The sequence below is a fragment of the Brassica napus genome, chromosome C5 (genome assembly GCF_020379485.1).
Source record: "Brassica napus cultivar Da-Ae chromosome C5, Da-Ae, whole genome shotgun sequence".
Classification (NCBI taxonomy): domain Eukaryota; kingdom Viridiplantae; phylum Streptophyta; class Magnoliopsida; order Brassicales; family Brassicaceae; genus Brassica; species Brassica napus.
Window position 1 is genome coordinate 44,225,330 of NC_063448.1, and position 19,675 is coordinate 44,245,004.

Below are 19,675 nucleotides of genomic sequence, written 5' to 3' on the forward strand. Positions count from 1 at the left end.
GTTACTTCTCTCTGCTGCCTTGACCCACTTTTCCTCTGATCCCTCATACATCTTCCCCTTGCCCTTTCCATAATAATCCCGACCTCCTCTCTCCTTGTTTTTTGGAGCCACGTTACCATTAATAACTACTCCTTTGTAACTCCTGGCTCTCTCATCATGTTTCCTCCCGTCAGACCATCCTCCATTCTCCTCTTTGCTTTCTTCACTGTGTTCTTCACATATAGAGAACACTTTTCCTCCGTATGGCATAGACTGGAGCAAAGAGGACAATACCCAAAGAACTTCTCATAACGTAACGAGACCGCCACCTCCTCTTCCTCATAGAACTCCACCCCCCCCCCCCCCCCCCCCCCCCCCCCCCCCTTGAAATCCACTGTGGTTTCGAAACACAATTCCTTGAAAGCATCAATCACCACTTGGACACGGGTATGATCCAAATCCGCCACTACTGTTTTCCCTATAGCATTTCCAATGCTTTCGAAGGTAGGGACTGTTCTATTGAATATTTTTCAGATCTGAAAATTCTATACATTTGAAAATGAGAAAATAGCTTAAAATACGAAAAAATCAAAATAACATTTATAAAATAAAATAGTAGTAAATATAAACATAGAGTTTAAATCAATAACTTTATTTGAATATAATCATAAAAATATAAATTTTAAATAATAGATCTAAATCGTATATTTTTAGATTACTCGTAGTCGGAATCTGGTACCGAGACTTCTTCGTCAATAATGGGATTGTCCGAAACAATAAATTTGAAAAATAATGATTAAACATCCAAAAATATATAATTGAAAAATAATTTAAGATTGCTTATTGTAGTTTTTGATAATGATAAAACATTCAAAACAATACAATTTAAAGATAAATTTATGAAACCCAATGTATTATATATATAAGTATTATTAATTTTCTATGTATTTTTATAGATTGCTCATATCATTATAAATCGAATAAGTTTATGTAGTGTGGATATATTATATATAAGGTTGTCGTTATATATGACAAAAATGTTTATAAGATATTTTTCAATAAATAAGTTTTTACTTAAGAGTTTGGCTAAGTAAATAATATTACATACAGTTTATAGTACTACTTTTTATCGTAACATACTTTTAGTAATTGTTATTTTAGTTTAACAATTTGTGTAAGATATTGTAGGTTTCGGTAAAAAAGGCTATTGTAGATTGTTTGTTGGGTTAACAATTGATCTGTTAACAATATATATCCATTTGGTTAAATATATTTTTAAATACGTAAACTGCTGAAGAAGACTTTACCGCCGCCGATCTTCTTCCGTGGTGGGCCGTGCTCGTCACCGCCGCTACGTGAGAGAGGATCTCTTTAGCCTCTTTAGTTTAATCTAAGTTTTATTTGGTCTCTTGTTTTTTTGGATAAGAGTTTAATTACTTCTCAGTCTGGCTTTGTCTCAAGCAGTCTGTGCTTGTCCCATGGTGGCTTGTCCTCCTTGGTGTGTATCTTGACTCGATTTAGAACGGTGATTGGTGGTCCAGATCTACCGGATCTTGGGTTGATAAACTTGTAGGGTCTTGGAGTCTTTTGTGGCTGTTTCGGTACTTGGATCCCTTTAGTATCTGTCGATTGGGTGAGTCGCTATAGAAGAGACCTCTGTGGTGGTAGCTGGTGCTTAATCGTCCTGATTCTCTTGCTCCCCTTTGGTTTTTGTCTTGTCTGTGTTCTGCGCTTGGAGTGTGGTTCCTGCTCTCTTTCTTGTTTCAGGTGGAGTGTTGGTTTGGAGAGTTGGGTCCAGTGATGAGTCTGGCGCCATATGTCAGGTCGAGGACCTGTTGACAGTGCGGTGTAGCTGCTTGGGGCAGTGCAAGTGCTTTCGCTGACGTCGTCTTTGGACTTTCTTCAACTCTAGTTCCTTTGCTACTCATCGTTTCTGCTAAGAGTTTATGTTCTCGGTTGAGTCGTTGCGTCGACATGGTGTTTTTGAGTGCGCTTTCAGGTGCCTATATCCCGAGCTTGGTTTCGCGTCTCTTGTGTTGTTTCTCCAGATGGTGCTTTCAAGATTATGGCTTTCTCTAATTGGTTCTAGTTTGGTGCGGAATGGTATGTTTCTTTGAGGTTTTTTCTGCAACGGTGAAGCGTCCCGAGGATACTTTGGTTGCTACTGGCTTCTCTCCGGTGAAAAGGTCTGATTTGAGGTGTGTTGTACTCTGTCCTGCTGTGTGTGGCGGGTGGACTGCTCTTTGGTTTGGTTGTCAAGCTCTCAAGTGTTGATGGTCTGTCTTTATTGGAGGTCCATCCTCGTTTCGCTTGGAAGTCTCCTTGTAAGCCTCCGGTGGCTCTAAGGTTCATGGTTACTATCTCTTCCGTCCTCTTCTTTGAGCTCTCAGTAATGTGGAAATTTAAGTTTTGAAATTTGTCTGGTTGTTTATGTTTCCCCGTGTGTGGGTTTAAGGGTTCCTTCTTATGGGTTTAGTTTCCTTTCTTATGGGATTTAGCTTCTGAGGATATTATCTTCTTCCTTCAGCTAATAGACTAGGAATTTTGTTGTTCTAATATAATCCAATTTGGGGGAAAAAAAAACGTAAACTGCTATCCCCAAAATTTGTTACGGACGAACTCTGTATAAGTCGGCTAATTTGATAAGTGAGCTCCTTATTAATTTAGTAGATTTTATAGGCCGTAGAGAAATGTCTCTGATCAATTGGGCCATACACTCTCCCACAGATATATAAGTAGAGAGGTCCACGTAGTTGTAAGATATTTATCCGAACGAATCTATAACCTATTTATTTCAGATCACAGTAGCGATAACTATGAATATTTATTTCAGATTCAAGAAATCGTATATGGAATATTTACTTTTTACAAAAATTAAAAACGAAGATCACAAAATGCTTAGGGAGATGTATTCAACGAAGAATTTCAATTGATTCGTATTAAAATGATAAATCCACTGTTATTCAAACATGGATTTTAAAAAACACTTTAAAATCTAATGTTATTGAATTTGTCATTTCATAAAATATTCTGAAATACACTGTTATTTAACAAAATTTAAGTTGAAGATTTTAGAGTACTTTAAGGGGGTGTATTGAATCTGAAATTTGAAATAATTTGATTTTTAATGAGTTTGTAGATGATTGCAGGAGAATTAGAGAAATTGGTGTGATTTTTGTTAAAACACTCTAGAATCTCATCTAAAACAGTGAGATTTGGATTTTTATTTTTATAAATAAGGAACTCCCCTCAAACACTCTAGAAACAATTAAAGTACTCTAAAATCTTTAACTCTAAAATCTCCAACTTAAATTTTGTTCAATAACAGTGTATTTCAGAGTGTTTTATGAAATGACAAGTTCAATAACATTGGATTTTAAAGTGTTTTTTAAAATCCATGTTTGAATAACAGTAGATTTGTCATTTTAATACGAGTCACTTGAAACTCTTGGTTGAATACATCTCCCTAATTGTTTCTAGAGTGTTTGAGGGGAGTTCCTTAGTTATAAAAATAAAAATCCAAATCTAATTGTTTTAGATGAGATTCTAGAGTGTTTTAACAAAAATCACACCAAATTCTCTAATTCTCCTGCAATCATCTACAAACTCATTAAAAATCAAATTATTTCAAATTTCAGATTCAATACACCCCCTAAAAGAGTATAATGAAAGGTCCCCTACTTTATGCAGAAACCTCCGCCCACTCTCCATTAATACTCTCTTCTATCCTTTTCACCATCATCAATGGCTTCCTTTATCCTCCACTGCCTTCACCCTCCTCCTCTCTTCCATCGCTGCCGTTTTCCTTGTCCTATCGTGTGCACTTGTTTCAGATGATTGTCTTCCTCTCATAGGCGAGAGCTCATAGGCAAGAGGAGTTGCCTGCCAAAGTTTTTAGAGTAAATATAATTGTGATGAATGAAATGATGAGGTTTAGAGAATCAAGTCTCACCTATTTATATCTATAGATTCACCGCCTGGAAGCAAGTTGAGAGCATTGAGTGAGAATCGTGTAAGAGTGGGAGAGATGAACGTAAGAATAACTTTAACTAGCTTAAAACCCGCGCAATTGCTATATATAAAATATATTTTAATATAAATATTTATTATTGAAAATTCATACTCATATGATAAACACAAAATTTCTAATGTGCAATTTCTAATACAAATTTCAAAATTAAAATATTAAGGTTTCAATACTTTTTCAATACAAATTTAGAAATTATCCTATTTAAGTATTTTTATATGTTATACAGTTTAATTTTCAATTTTGATTTACTTACCAAATATTTTTTCTATTTTAAACTATATTAATATATAATATGAATCTCTAGATTTATGATCATTTGTATCTTGTTATTACCAAAAAAGTTAAACTATTGATCACAAAATTTTAGTGTGGGAGACATTTAAAGTTTTTTATAATTTATAGTCGTTTTTTAAAAACTCTAAATATAACATATAAGAATTTTTTTATAGTATATGGTTAATGTGGTTGTTTAATATCTTTTAATTAGGTGTTTTGCCTGCACAAGCGGGCATAATCATCTTACGAATACTTATTATTTTACATCTTATTAATCTAAAAATCGGCATTATAAACTGTTTTATATCTTAGTTTTTTAACTTTATAATAAAAATATATTGTTTTCAGATAGCAACACAATATATATAAGAATTCTCTTAATTTTTAAATATATTTTCACAATTTTATTATATTGCTTTATAATTAATTATTTAATATAGCATATAAAATTAATATTATTAAAATAAAATGCTTGCTTTATTATATATAAAATTTATTACGGGTTTTGTGAAATTTAATAAATACTCAGTTAAAAACTAATAATAAGTTAATGACCTATATAAAAGCTTAAAACCTAATAAAATATGACAAATAAGAAAATAAGAATTTTAATATAACATATAAATATAAATATTATTGAATCAAAATTAGTTTTTAATTATATATAAAATTTATTACGGATATTGTTTTAAATTAAATAATTAGCGATTCAGCAAAAAATTATTAATAAATCAATGACTAAGCTAAAACCTGATAAAACATTACAAATAAGCAAAATTGACTAAAATCATGGAAAACATGACAAATAAGCAAAATCAAAACAATTATATACCTAAATACATATTTTATAGTTTTATTATTTAAATTAATAAATTATGGACTCAACTCATTATGGGTTTTGTGAAAATTAATAAATACTCAGTTAAAAACTAATAATAAGTCAATAACCTATATAAAAGCTTAAAACCTAATAAAAAATGACAAATAAGAAAATATATATTTTTTTAATATAACATATTAAATCAAAATTCATTTTTAATTATATATAAAATTCATTACAGATATGTTTTTTAAATTAATAAATTAGTGATTCAGTTAAAAATTATTAATAAATCAATGACTAAGCTAAAACCTAATAAAAATATTACAAATAAGCAGAATTGACTAAAATCATGGAAAACATGACAAATAAGCAAAATCAAAACAATTATATATCTAATTACATATCTCATAGTTATATTATTTAAATTAATAAATTATGGACTCAACTCATTATGGGTTTTGTGAAAATTAATAAATACTCTGTTAAAAACTAATAATAAGTCAATGAACTATATAAAAGCTTAAAACCTAATAAAATATGACAAATAAAAAAATAAGAATTTTAACATAACATATAGATTTAAATATTATTAAATCAAAATTCGTTTTTAATTATATATAAAATTAATTACGGATATTTTTTAAATTAATAAATTAGTGATTCAGCTAAAAATTGTTAATAAATCATTGACCAAGCTAAAACCTAATAAAAACATGACAAATAATCTAAATTGACTAAAATCATAGAAAACATGACAAATAAGCAAAATCAAAATAATTATATATCTAATTACATATTTTATAGTTATATTATTTAAATTAATAAATTATGGACTCAACTAAAAACTATTAATAAATTAAAACTATTAATAAATTAATGACTCAGCTTTAACCTAATTAAAACATGACAAATAAGCAAAATTACCTAAAATCATGAAAATCATGACAAAAGAGCTAATTCACTTCATAAATAATAGTATAAATAATATAAAATTAAACAAAAAAGAGGTAAGATACAAAAATTATTATCAAATATTTATTATTCATAATCATTAATTGTCATATATACATTAATCATATTAGGCAATTCCGTAGCTTTTATTTAAGGAAAGTACGAGAATATTCTTTTGTACACTCTTTATCAATTTAATAGTTAATTTAATAAAAAGTATTATATAAGTTTTTTTTTTTGGACAACAAGTATTATATAAGTTAAGATGGACCAACCTATTTCTCTAAAAATTCTGAATTTCATTCTTACGGTGACACGTGGCTACAAAACAATGTAATGTTTCTTAATTTTTTTTTTTGATAGCAAGACATTCACAGACTCATATTGACTCTGTAAACCAAATCGGCAACTCCGCATCCATATGAACGACGAAAGATGGTTGTTTCCTAGCACTACGTGCCAAGCTATCCGCCCTTTGGTTCTCCGTTCGGGGAACATGGATGATGTCTGAGTGGAAGAAGCTTCTTCATAAAAGCTTGATATCTTCCAGATAGGTTTCAAATGCTGGCCATTCTTCTGGTTCCGAAACCATCTTCACCAATTGAGAACAATCCGTTGCAAACGTAATCTGAAACTGTCTTAGATTCTTCATACATTCCATTGCCCAAATCGATGTCTCCACCTCCGAATGAAGAGGTGACAGACACACCCTTACATTCCTTGCTCCTAATAAACCATCAAAACCTGGTAAGGTACTATACCATCCTTGTCCCGAAAATAGTTCATTCTCTTTCCACGAACCATCTATAAAACACAAGCTCCTGTAGTTTCTAATGTAGGTCGGGCCTGTACTTGCCTATCCCTTCGTTGATCAGTGTTAACCTGTGCTTCAGCCCAAAGTGTCGATTCCAGTTCTGCTAATCTAAGTGTTTCCCTTGGATCAATATCCAGATTACTAAACACTTTATTGTTCCGACCTTTCCATATATACCATAATATCCATGCAAATTGGTGGTCATCCATCTTTAGAGTAACTCGCCAAAAGAGATGATCCATGTTACCAAAAAACGAACAAGTTGGAAAAAAATCCGGACTCGATGGTATTTTAGATAGTGTCCACACTTGACGTGCTGGGGGACATTCAAAAAACACATGATTAATTGATTCCTCCGGGTCTCCGCATCGAGCACAACAAATTTCTCCTTGTATTCCTCTCTCCCGCAGATTCTTCATTACCGCTATACAACCTAAAACGAGTTGCCATAAAAAGTGCTTCAACTTCGGTGGGCACCGCACTTCCCTGCAGAAAGCTTTTAACGGATCCACTGTGGGTCCATAAAATTCTGGTGGTTTTTCCTTATCAGGATATACCCGTTCCACCTGATACCCTGATTTGACCGAATATTTCCCATTATTAGTGAAATGCCATCCATTCCTATCATCCATCTGATGTCTACTTAATGGAATACTTTCAATAATTTGTGCATCATGAGGATCCACCAAAGCCCTGATTGCCTCAAGATTCCAAGTTCGGGATTCTAAATTAATGAGGGAATCCACTGTGAGATCCGGGTAACTGTTGTGAAGATTTTTGTTTGCTGGTCTCGGGTGAGTGGCTGGAATCCAAGGATCATTCCATACGGAAATAGATGAACCTGTTCCCACCCTTTTAATTAGTCCTTTACAAACCAGAGATCTAGCAGAGATCATACTTCTCCAGCTATATGACAGGGAGTAAGATCGGATCGGTTCAAGGGGTGAAGCATTCCTATAGTACCGTCTTTTAAAGACTCTAGAGAAAAGAGTATTTGGTTTCTCAATCAGCCTCCACAGTTGCTTTCCAAGCATCGCCGTGTTAAAATCCATAAGATCCTTAAAACCTAATCCACCATTGTCTTTGGGGAGGCATAACTTATCCCATGATTTCCAATGCATGCCTTTTGTGCTCCCTCCTGGACTCCACCAAAATTGAGCTACTGCACTCGTTAATTTTTTAACAGTAGCTTTTGGTAATCGATAAACAGACATGACATGATTTGGCAGAGCCGTAACCAACGACTTAATAATCACCTCCTTCCCACCTTTAGTAAAATATCTAAAAGTCCATCCATTTACCCTCTTATTCAAACGTTCTTAAACAAATCCGAACACTTGGACTTTAGATCCCCCAAGGCTTTCGGGTAACCCTAGATAAGATCCCATTCCTCCTAAATTCTGAATACCCAAAATATCCCTCAACTCTTGTCGACTGGACTCTTCAATCTTATGACCAAATTGAAGTGAAGATTTCTGAAAATTTATTTGTTTCCCGGAAACAGCCTCGTACTCTTTTAAAATCCTGAGAATTGTTTGACATTCTTCTCTGTTTGCCTTGCAAAAGAATAGGCTATCGTCGGCAAATAACAAATGCGATATTGCCGGACAAGCTCTTGCTACCTTCATACCGGTTAATTGTTTTACCCTCTTCGCTTTTTTGATATTCACAATTAAAGCCTCAGTACACATAATAAGTAAATACGGAGACAAAGGATCCCCTTGACATAGACCTCGCTGGGGAATTATAAGGCCTCACGGCTGGCCGTTGAGGAGGACCCTATATTGAACTGAAGAGATATATTCCACCATTAGATTGATCCAGCGAGGATCAAACCCCATTTTGTTAAGAAGGGCCTCAGTAAAACGCCACTCTATCCTATCATACGCCTTGCTCATATCCGTTTTAATGGCCATAAATTTATTTTGACATGACTTATTTGTTCTCAGACCATGAAACATTTCCTGAGCTATAAGAATATTATCCGATATTAACATTCCTACCACAAAAGCCGATTGCGTCTCTGAAATTAATCGGGGGAGGCAAATTTTCAGTCGTTGACACAGAACTTTCGATATAATCTTGTAACCTACATTGCATAGACTTATCGGCCGTAGTTCCATCATCCTTGTAGGTCTCTCTACTTTTGGAATCATGCAAATATTAGTAATATTTAATCGTGGATCCAAGTTGCCTGTAACCAAGAAATTATTCACCATCTCAACCAAATCCTTCTTAATAATATGCCAGGAGTGCTGAAAAAACAGGGCTGTCATTCCATCCGGGCCTGGCGCTTTCTCTGGATGCATCATGAATAAGGCCTGACGAACCTCTTCCTCTATTGCTGTTCTCAATAGTATCTGATTCATTTGGGGGGAAATAGACGGCACTATCTTATCCAGAAAATTATCAAAGTCCGTTGGGTTTGTAGTACTAAAAAGACCATCAAAATAATCCACCGCCACCTTCTCAATCCCATTTTCCTCTGTAATTCAATTTCCTTGTTCATCATGGAGTCCCACTATTTTATTATGGACCCTACTCTGCTTTGTCAGAGCATGGTAAAATTTGGTATTAAGATCTCCAGATGAATGCCACATATTTCAGCTTTTCTGATGCCAATATTCCTCTTCATCTTTATACGCCTCTTGTAACTTTTTGGATACTTCAAGGATGTCCTCTTGTGATCTACTATTATCTGACTGGACCTCCTCAAGTGCATGTTGAAGATCTTTAATTTTATCCTTTCCGTATAGTTGATTATCCTTTCGCCATGATGAAATTTCATGACGACAATTACTAATTTTTGTAACAACATCCTCCAGCTGTCCTTCATGATTTTCTGTCCATCCTGCCACAATTGATTCCATAAGCCCCTCTTGGCCAATCCATCTCTTATCAAACCTGAACTGACCTCTTTTTTTCCTGAATACCTTATCCTCCAAAAAAGCTATCACATGGCGATGATCAGAGCCCACCATCCTCAAATATTCTATGTAAGAACATGGGAACAGTGTATGCCACTCCTCATTTGCCAAGGCCCTATCTAATCGACACCTGATCGTCATTGCTCCTTTTCCTTTACCTCTCTTTGCTTACCATGACCATTTATTACCGCGAGCCGGAAATTCTAGTGGACCACTATTCCTTATCATATTGTTAAAGGGTATGAATGAGGTGGCACTTCTCAGGGATCCCCCATCCTTTTCATGATTTCCAGTAATCTCGTTTAGATCTCCAAAAATAAACCATGGTTCAGAGCGTGATAATCCATACCGAGTTAGTCTCTCCCAGACCTGTTCTCGTAACTTTTGCACCGGCTCTCCATAAACAAAAGTAAGAAAAACTTGTTTTCCTTTGACCACCGCCTCAATATCTATCATTCTGTTGCTAGAATATAAGATTTGAACTTGATATTCTTTATTGTAATAAAGAGCTAAACCGCCACTTCTCCCGTTTGGATCCACAGTAACCAAACTATCATATCCAAAATGTGATTGGAATCTTTGTACAAACTCAAAATCCTGTTTCGTTTCAGATAAAAATAGAAAATTTGGTTTATGTTGATTTTATATCTCCCGAAGATAACTTATAGTCCAATGACTTCCCAGTCCTCTACAATTTCAACTTAAAATATTCATATATGAAATATATATATTGCTCCTTCCAGCCAGTAAATACAGGTTTAATGATACCCACTAATATAGTAATCTCAAAAAGCCACTTCCACCATAGTTGCGTAATACTCAAGTAATCGCCAAAACTTGATAAACCAAAACCCCAACATCTACGATCAACATTCTGGTGTCCACCAATTTGTGGTTTTCTTCTAAAAAGCTTCCAAGAACGAGTGAACTTCATGGATTTTATAGTATTTACCACAACCAAAAAGGGGTTATAAGGTAATAGAAAAAAACTCCATAATCTCCGACAAAAATTAACTGGACCAAATAATTCTACAAGAGATACCCTACTCCAAGCATCAAATAACACCTTATAAAAATTGAGACAGATAAGCTTCACGTTAAATAAGACCAATGATCCCTTCCACTCCTTGTGTAAATGTATTTTCCTTAATTCCAATAACCAATACCTCATTACCCACTGCAGCATCAATAACCATGGGCACCGGGTGCCCCACCTGTAGACAGTGCGTGAGCAGGCCATCTTAAGGAAGAAGACCCTATGATACCAAGAATCAGCAACAATATAATATATACAAAGCAAAGCACTCCTGTTCCTCATGTATCCATAACCCAGCCACATCCTTTCAAACCAACTATAAACCTCTATATACTTAGGTCTATCACCCGTAGCATGCTTCAGTTCTCTCACGAAGAGACTAGAACCTACAGTAACAAAGCCAGACTCCATACACACACACCACCAGCAAAAGAAAATACCATTTTTATTCCAGAACTTAAAAGATAACAAGAACAACAATTCAAAAAGATAAAACCACAGACCCTTGAAACCAAATAAAACATAGACGCTCATTAATCTCAGTGAATACTTTAAGACTTCTTTCCCGCAAACCCCACCTTCCTTGCATAGATGAAATGCTAATAAAACCTGATCCATAAAACTTAGGATTTTTGATTTGGCTCTTTCGGGTTTGAAGTTCCCTTGGCCTCCGGTGGCTTGCCATTGTTTCCGTAACGCGTAACTCCCTTGGAAGCATCACGCTTAACCAGAGCATTAGCATTAGCACGACAACAACTTAGACCGGGACTGGCCGGAAATAGTTGTCCTCCTGTAACGTAATTGAGACTCCATTATCGGTTCAAAAACGGCTGCAACCCTAGAAATGATTAGTCACGGTGTTGAAAATAAAGACAAAAAATGTTGGGCACCAAACATTTATGTTACATCCCAAGTGACTAAATTGTCCAAGCCCAAAATCAATTGTTTCGCCAAACAAAAACTATTTAGAAACTTGGACACGTGTTGCTCTCAGGGCCATCTAACGTGGATGCTGACGTGACGCAACATGAGGGAAGAAAACACTGTTTTATAATAATAGATGTGGTCTCTATAGCAGTGGCGGAACTAGCGTGTAACCAGGGTTCACTTGACCCATATGAAAAAAAAAATTCTTGTAATTTTCTTCTAAAATTTTGATGAAATGTTGAGAAATTAACTTGTTGACCCTTGTGAATTGTTATTGTTATTAAATTAACCCTGGTAAACATAAATCCTGCCTCCGCCACTGATAGTATATAGCTGAAGCTAAACTAACTGCAGTGAAAAATGTGGCTGGTTCCACCACTAGACATGATCATTGATGCTCGCACTTGAACATCATTCATGCTGCTGCTGCTTTAGTTTAAAAGTGAATTCAATCTTATTTTAGAGGATGCTTACCGTGAACTCTAAGTGTTGCATAATGATTCTCTCATAATTTAGCTCTATTTAATTTTCTCATATTTTTGTAAGCGTTTTGTATCCCTTACTAATACTACTCCATCCGTTTCATATTAAGTGTTGTTGTAAAAAATTTTTTTCGTTACAAAATAAGTGTCGTTTTCGATTTTTAATGCAAAATTTATTAATTTTATGCAGTAATTTATTTTTCTATTGGTTGAAATATGATTAGGTGTATAGGTAATTGTATTTTTATATAGGAAATATATAAAATTAATTGTTTATTTAATCCGTGTGCACAAGGTCAAAATGACACTTAATACGAAACAGTATTAAGCATGTATACATTTATCGAAAATAATATTTCTATAACGGTTAGTAAGAAATATGGAAATTATCTTTCTTTCTTTTTTTGTCAACGGAAATCTATATATATAAAGAAATGTTCGCCTCTCTTCCGTGAAGCCACGTCATCAAGTCGTGCGTTATGGGAGTGACACGTGTCCCATTTTATATTTGGAGCCAAAATAAATGAATGCAGTCAGGGGTAATCGAACCCAGCACCTCTAGCACTGGTAATTTCTCTTAGAACCACTAGGCTGAAGTCACTTTTTATAAATATGTGGCCGCGAAAATACTTATTATTGTGTCGGCTGGAAGCCCATGCTTCTTCTGCTTGTGGCCAGGGCCGACACTGAACTGACGTCAAGATGAAGATCGTGAAGTTAAAAACTTTGCTCCAAACAGTTTTGCATTGTTTCCAACCTTTATAACTTGATGCATATAATATATATCAAAATACATTTGTTGTACACGTTTTTATTAGTTTTGCTTTTAAAAGAAGATATTTACAGTTCTAAATGTTTTGTGCCAGTGAAGTAATGGTTGAAAAACCTCTATACATATGTCATTTTAAAATAACACCCAACTTCTATATATAGTCAATACATATGTCCATGTTATATTATAGACTAAATATTTTCTCTTTTAAAAATATAGAAAACAGTTTTTTTAGTTTACAAGCAAATGTTGTAGAGCAAGTATGCATTATACAAAATAATATATATTTAAAATCCATACGCAAAAACATAAAAGTTGTTATAGGCCTCTTTCTGACACATGCACACTCCACTATGAATAAGAATTAAAAAGAAAAAACAGTATTGTCATCAAACTTTATCACAAATCCACATTTGTACATCTATAATTATGAGTTGGACAATTAGTTAATTTGATACAATACCAAAGCAAGAATAATCGAAAAACAATTATACCACCGCATACTAATAAGTAACACATAACAGATAACCAAATTTTTGAATCTTAGAATAAATTTCAACTCCAACATTTAGTGTATATTAAATTAACCGAAGCTCATGACTTGTGTCTTGTTCTACTGAAGACTATTGGCTTGTAATAAAAAATATAAAAAAATAAATAAGAAAAAAAAGGTAATTGGTCGGAAGATCACAATTCCCCAGCTGGGCAAAACATTTACACCTGTCGCTCACTTCGAGGGAGACTCATAAAAGAAGAACGACTCAAAGAAGAAGAAGACAATACTCAAATTCATATATACTTTCTCATTGATACGATTAATTCTTCTGTTTTTAAGTGAAAGATTTGATTCTTTTTTTTTTTGCTGGGAGTCTCTGGACATGGAATCGTTATATTCTAGCGGCGGAGTAAGGAATCTTGAAGCGTCGATTGCGGCGTGGAATTTCCAGATAGCAGTCTATTTCGCCTTCGGATTCTTCTTCTTGAGACTCTTCCTCGATAGATTCGTCTTTCAAGTAAGTAAATAAAATAAAACATTCTCTTTAAATTCTCAGATTTTTTTTAAAAAATGTTCTTTTTCTTTTGCAACTTTGGATTGTGTAAGCAAAGTGATTCATTAGATAATGAGCACTTTGGTCTTAGTTGATTCATGCATCTTGCAAAGAGCTAGGAGAATTGCCAATTGACAGCTCTAAGAATTGATCATATCAATATGTCACATTGTCTTTTAACAGAGGATAGCTGTATGGCTTTTGAGCACCGCTTCTTCTGCGCCTATTAAAATGAACGATGCTTCTACTCGTGCTAAGCTCGTCAAGTGCAAAGAGTCTCTGTGGAAGCTCTTGTTTTACGGTGCTTGTGACATATTCGTTCTCAAAGTCCTTTTTCACGAGCCATGGGCCACAGATGTCAAACTCTACTTTCACGGTTGGCCTAATCAAGAGTTGAAGTCAGTTACTTTTCTTCTGCTTTCACTTTTTAAGCTATAAAGGTGGAAGTAACCTAATGTTACTCTCTCTTTTTTTGTTCCTTAGGCTTCCGATAAAGCTTTACTATATGTGCCAGTGCGGTTTCTATATGTATGCTGTTGCTGCCTTGCTTGCGTGGGAGACGAGACGAAAAGATTTTTCTGTTATGATGTCTCACCATGTGGTTACCATCATCCTCCTTGCCTACTCCTACTTAACCAGGTAATTAGTTATATTTGCATATGGATGCTTACCTTAATTATATTTGCTAAGTTACAAGTCCATTCATGATAATAATAATAATAAAAGAGTTGTCATTTGACAAGATTATTATGTGTGACAATATTCAACTTTTTGACTGAGATATTATATATATATAGTGAATTATGGAGCAAGCAACCAAGAAGCTCAGGAAACTATTTATTTATTTTGGTTTCTTGTGCAGCTTTTTCAGAATTGGAGCAATCATCATAGCCCTTCATGATGCAAGCGACGTGTTTATGGAAACTGCTAAAATTTGCAAGTACTCTGAAAAGGAATTTGGAGCGAGTGTGGGTTTTTCACTTTTTGCTCTCTCTTGGCTACTGCTTAGGTTGATTTACTTTCCATTTTGGATCATCAGGGCCACTAGGTATCCCACTCTTTATTCTTACCTCCTATATATATAACTTTATTTTTTTTGTCAATGCTTTATCTGACATTCTCACCTTTTTTGTTTGGTTAAAGCATTGAACTCCTGGATCATGTGGATATGACATCAGCTGAAGGCACCATCATGTACTATTCCTTCAACACACTGTTACTGACGCTTCTTGTTTTCCACATATATTGGTGGTATCTCATTTGCGCAATGATCGCGAGACTACTTAAAAACAGAGGACAAGTTGGAGAAGACATAAGATCCGGTAAGGTTTCTGTAACTTTGTTTAAACTCGGTTTTGAAAGTTATGTGGGATGTGTAGTGTGGAGGAACCATTAGAGATTTTTTTAAAGAATTTTGTTTGTTTATTCTTGACAATGGCAGATTCAGAGGATGATGAATAGGCTTTGCAAGCATGACAGATACGGAACATGTTTCCACTTCTCCAAAAAAACCCTTCTGCTGCTGATGAATTTGTTCACAGCTTTCAACACCTTACTGATTAGAGTTGGAGGTTAAAAGAAGAAGAAAGGCTATAGTTTTTTTTTCCAGTTTTGTATTGGTGAGTATATGTCTACATTAATTAGACTGCAGATTCTCTTTTGAAAAATATAAGGAAAAACAGAAACTCAGGTTTCTTGTGTTGTTATGTTCTATGCTGTGTATAAAACAATGTGCAAGCCACTTTGTAAAAGCCAGAGAATGTCTTCTTTGCATGTAATGTGCATGTTCTCAGTGATACACCTCTTATCGGCCTCATGTCCCATTGACACAGCCTTACTGTCATCTAATAACCTTACCTATTTCCTTACAAAAGAGTATTTTGAAACAACAGTAAAAACACTATTAACAAAACAAAGACACAAAAAGAAAAGGAAAACGTGACATACAAAACAAAGAATAACAGAGAAAAAAACAGAGTCTTAACATCACACTCCCATCACATTGTCAACTGCGTACAGCCCAGAACCGTACCACGACACTTAGTCATCGGAGCAACCTTCCTCCACACCGGACGATCACTCCCAACAGTCAAAACATCAACCTCCGACATCTGCTTAATATCCCAATTATCCCTATCAGGCCCAATCACACCTCCCACAAGCAAAACCTCACCACTCAAACTCGTCATCGCCATACCAATCCTCGGCTTAAACTCCGACGCCGACGCAATCATCTTCCACGTCTCATCACCTCCTCCCTGCTTGTACACCACTCCATGACTCAACACATAACTCACACCCTCAACAACAGTCATCGGACCTTGAGGCCATCCATACTCCTTCACATCCCATCCCAACTTAACACTCTCAAGAACCTGCACCGTCGTCGATAACCCTTTATGCAAAACGTGAACCTTCCCTTTCACGACCAAACCCGAACACGCCGAGTTATGAGTCCTGTGGAGATCAGGAATCGAACTCCACACGTCACTCTCAGGATCGTAAACCTCAGCTCCCGAAATCGATTTTCGACACGTGGTGAATCCTCCAGCAACGACAATCTTCCCTTCGAGAACGCAACACGCGAACATAGAGCGAGGAACGAGCATCGGCGCTCGTGGCCCCCATCGTCTCTTCACAAAGTCGTAACACCACACCTCGTCCGTAGCGAAGGTACCGCCGTGATCGCCGGTTAGCGGATCCACGGCGTCGCTGCCTCCGCCTAATACGAAGAGCTTTCCGGAGGTTGCGACGGCTCCGAAGTGAGCGAGGTGGCGGATTGGGGATGGGAGGAGAGGGAGAGTGAGCCAGCGGTTACAGTTAGGGCTGTAGACTTGCCATGTGTTCTCCGGCTCGAAGGCGCAGACGCAGAGGAGATTTTCGGATGATTGGAGTTCGTTGCGGACTTGGAAAAGCTCGTGGCTGCGTGTAGCTGAACGCCAGGAGCGGGAGACGAGCTCTAGGTTGGGGTGATGGTGTAATGGGACGTGAGCGAGGCATCGGAGAGCGACTGCTTCTGGGATTCCTTCGAGCAGCGAAGACATTGTGAAATCTGATTACGCTTAATGATCAGATAACACGGAATTGCAATTTTTTTTTTTTTTTGAATTAACGGCGAAATTGAAGAAATTAACGGATGAAAGCTTACCTGGACGTGGTGAACCGAAGTTCTTGATCGGTTTGTTTCTCCGATGCGGCGGTGTTCGTGTGTTGACGGGAAGATTGATTATTCTGGTTAGAGGATGGTTTCTTAGGGAAAGAGGTTTCTTCGGCGGATTTTGAGTCAGAGCGACGATGGAATCGGTATCTGCGGTAAGGAATCTGATAAAATAATGGGGCTTATTTGGGCCGGTCCGTACTTGTTTAAACTTAGGCCTCTTTTGCCTTTGTCTATATGGCTGGTTGGTTTTTTCTTTTATGATAACCCTCGTCGGCTGATCCGTTCGGTCTCGGAAGGAGCACATTTAATGCTACAAAATGGACTAGTCCGAAAGTTTATCACACTGTCTGATCAGAGTTTGAAATACCTTCCGACTAATGTCAGAGGGTGGACCAATCATCTTTTATGGCCCACCATGCAAATCACTTGGGGCGAAACCCAAATCCAAACAGATCAAATAGTGATAATTTAGTTTCCAGGGGTAATCAAACCCATGACTGATGTGAGTACACACCAAGCCTCAAAAGATTGCCATTAGGTTACTAAAACTTGGTTAAAGGGTGGTTGGTTGTACATTTAAGCTGATAAGATCATCGTTAAAAAGAAAAAATAGCTAATAAGATCAAACCTTTATTCAAGAACATGATGGATGCTAATATGCTATGTTTGTAATAAATTATGTAACGTTATTGTTAATTTTTGAGTATAGTATTTTAGTATCAACTAGCCAAAAGGTTTACCTTAGTCTGAGAATTAATGCTGATGAAATTGAAGTGAAACCCAAACCCATTGCATCTCCAAATCCTGAAACGTAATTAGGAATAAACAGAAGCATCCTTGTGTCTGTCTTGTAAGAGTGTTGCAGATATTGTAATTCGATTCAAAGTATGTCATAGCTTTTAATCTTTAAGTAAATACAATTAATGCTTTGTAGTTCATAGCTTCTAATCTTTGGAGTATTACCTAAGAGATACTAGATAAATACAAAAGAAACAGTAAGATGCTAACATTCACTTCACTTATGCGATATGCTTTTATTGTTTTCTAGTCAAAATCCCCTATTAATAAACATTTTAAAAATTGTAACACAAAAGAGCCTCGTTGAATTGTCGCTTAATTAAGATGCTAATTAATCTTATGTGACAGCTTAAGAACCAATTAAAAAAATGTTGATCTAAAATCCAATCACAAGAAAACATTATATTAAACCAAAATATAAGAAGCTTCTATTCTTTTCTTAAATAAAAGCTACAGAGTTAACTAATATGATTAACATATATATGACAATTAATGATTATGAATAATAAAAATTTGATAATAATTTTTGCATTCTTCCTCATTTTTGTTCAATTTTTATACTATTAAAAGAAATTAAACAATCACATTAACCATTTAATAAAAAAATATTTTTTTTTCTTATATGTTGTATTTTGATTTTTTTTTAAATGACTTTAAATTACAAAAAAAACTAAAAATCTCTTTGAAAATTTTGTGATCAATGACTTAATTTTTTAATTATAACAAGATACAAATGATCATACAATCGTATTAATATGAATTTTTATTTAATAGATATTCATATTAAATTATATATATATATTAATATTGTTTAAATTAAACTATATACCATTTAAAAATACATAAATATATTTATGTTAATTTTGAAATTTCCATTGAAAGAGTATTGAGACCTTAATATTTTAATTTTGAAATTTGCATCGAAAAATACCACATCAAAAAAATTTGAGATTAATAGTTTAAATTTTTTGTTACATCAAATATACAAATGTTAATAAAGCCATATGAGTAGGAAGTTTCAATAATAAATATTTATATTAAAATATTCTATATATTTATGTCAATATCTTTGAAATATAATTATTTACCATATAAAATAAATAAAATGGTTATTTTGATTTATTTACTATAAATATATTGTAAATAAACAAGATGTATTTTTATTTATTTATGTGATTACTATAATCTCCGATATATTAATTGAGAAACAATTGATTACTTTAGCAAGTGTAAGATTTTATTAATTAATATTGTTAAAAAATCTTACAAGAGATCAATACAAATAAGATTTATTTAAAAGTTATTGAAATCACCTAGCGAGAACATGGATTGCACAAAAAATTTGCTTTCCTAACCCTATCCCCCTTTCTATTCGTCACAACACCGACAAACAATATTTGGAAGTGTCGCTTGACAATCTGAAATGGTAACGTTTTTTTAAGTTCAACCAATTGTTTCTTTTAAATGGGCCTAGAACAATTTTTAATGATTAACTAAATGTGCCAGGTACATAGTAAACTGTGTTTTGGTTTAAAAATTGTTGCATACCCAAAATCAATATGAACTATCATCATTTTCGTTTAAAATTTTGTCACAATAAAAATATAGAGTTGAACAAAAAATCTAAATCCAAAAAACCAAACAAATGCCG

At 34.6% G+C, this 19,675-nt stretch overlaps 2 protein-coding genes across 3 annotated transcripts; one reads left to right on the plus strand and one right to left on the minus strand.

Annotated features, from left to right (window-relative positions):
* Positions 1-13,632: 13,632 nt before the first annotated feature.
* On the plus strand, positions 13,633-15,869 carry LOC111204768 (ceramide synthase LOH2). 2 transcript variants are annotated; one of them, XM_022700185.2, is made up of 6 exons: positions 13,633-14,030; positions 14,250-14,464; positions 14,550-14,705; positions 14,929-15,114; positions 15,210-15,388; positions 15,508-15,869. In XM_022700185.2, exons 1-6 carry the CDS (start codon positions 13,896-13,898, stop codon positions 15,525-15,527), a joined length of 891 nt encoding a protein of 296 aa, XP_022555906.1. In that variant the 5' UTR covers positions 13,633-13,895; the 3' UTR covers positions 15,528-15,869. The 2 variants fall into 2 exon arrangements, with proteins under 2 accessions (XP_022555906.1, XP_048613037.1); XM_048757080.1 differs by having other exon boundaries at positions 13,657-14,030; positions 14,938-15,114.
* Positions 15,809-17,545, minus strand: LOC111204769 (F-box/kelch-repeat protein SKIP30). Its single transcript, XM_022700187.2, has 2 exons — positions 17,215-17,545; positions 15,809-17,118 (listed from the first exon to the last, which is right to left on the minus strand). Exons 1-2 carry the CDS (start codon positions 17,528-17,530, stop codon positions 16,064-16,066), a joined length of 1,371 nt encoding a protein of 456 aa, XP_022555908.2. The 5' UTR covers positions 17,531-17,545; the 3' UTR covers positions 15,809-16,063.
* Positions 17,546-19,675: the final 2,130 nt, after the last annotated feature.

Coding starts and splice junctions, on each gene's coding strand:
- LOC111204768 (XM_022700185.2), top strand. CDS start 13,896: ATGGAATCGTTATATTCTAGCGGCGGAGTAAGGAATCTTGAAGCGTCG. Junction 15,115..15,209: donor TGGATCATCAGGGCCACTAG/GTATCCCACTCT, acceptor GTTTGGTTAAAG/CATTGAACTCCTGGATCATG. Junction 15,389..15,507: donor TGGAGAAGACATAAGATCCG/GTAAGGTTTCTG, acceptor TGACAATGGCAG/ATTCAGAGGATGATGAATAG.
- LOC111204769 (XM_022700187.2), bottom strand. CDS start 17,530: ATGTGCTCCTTCCGAGACCGAACGGATCAGCCGACGAGGGTTATCATA. Junction 17,119..17,214: donor CTTCGGTTCACCACGTCCAG/GTAAGCTTTCAT, acceptor AAGCGTAATCAG/ATTTCACAATGTCTTCGCTG.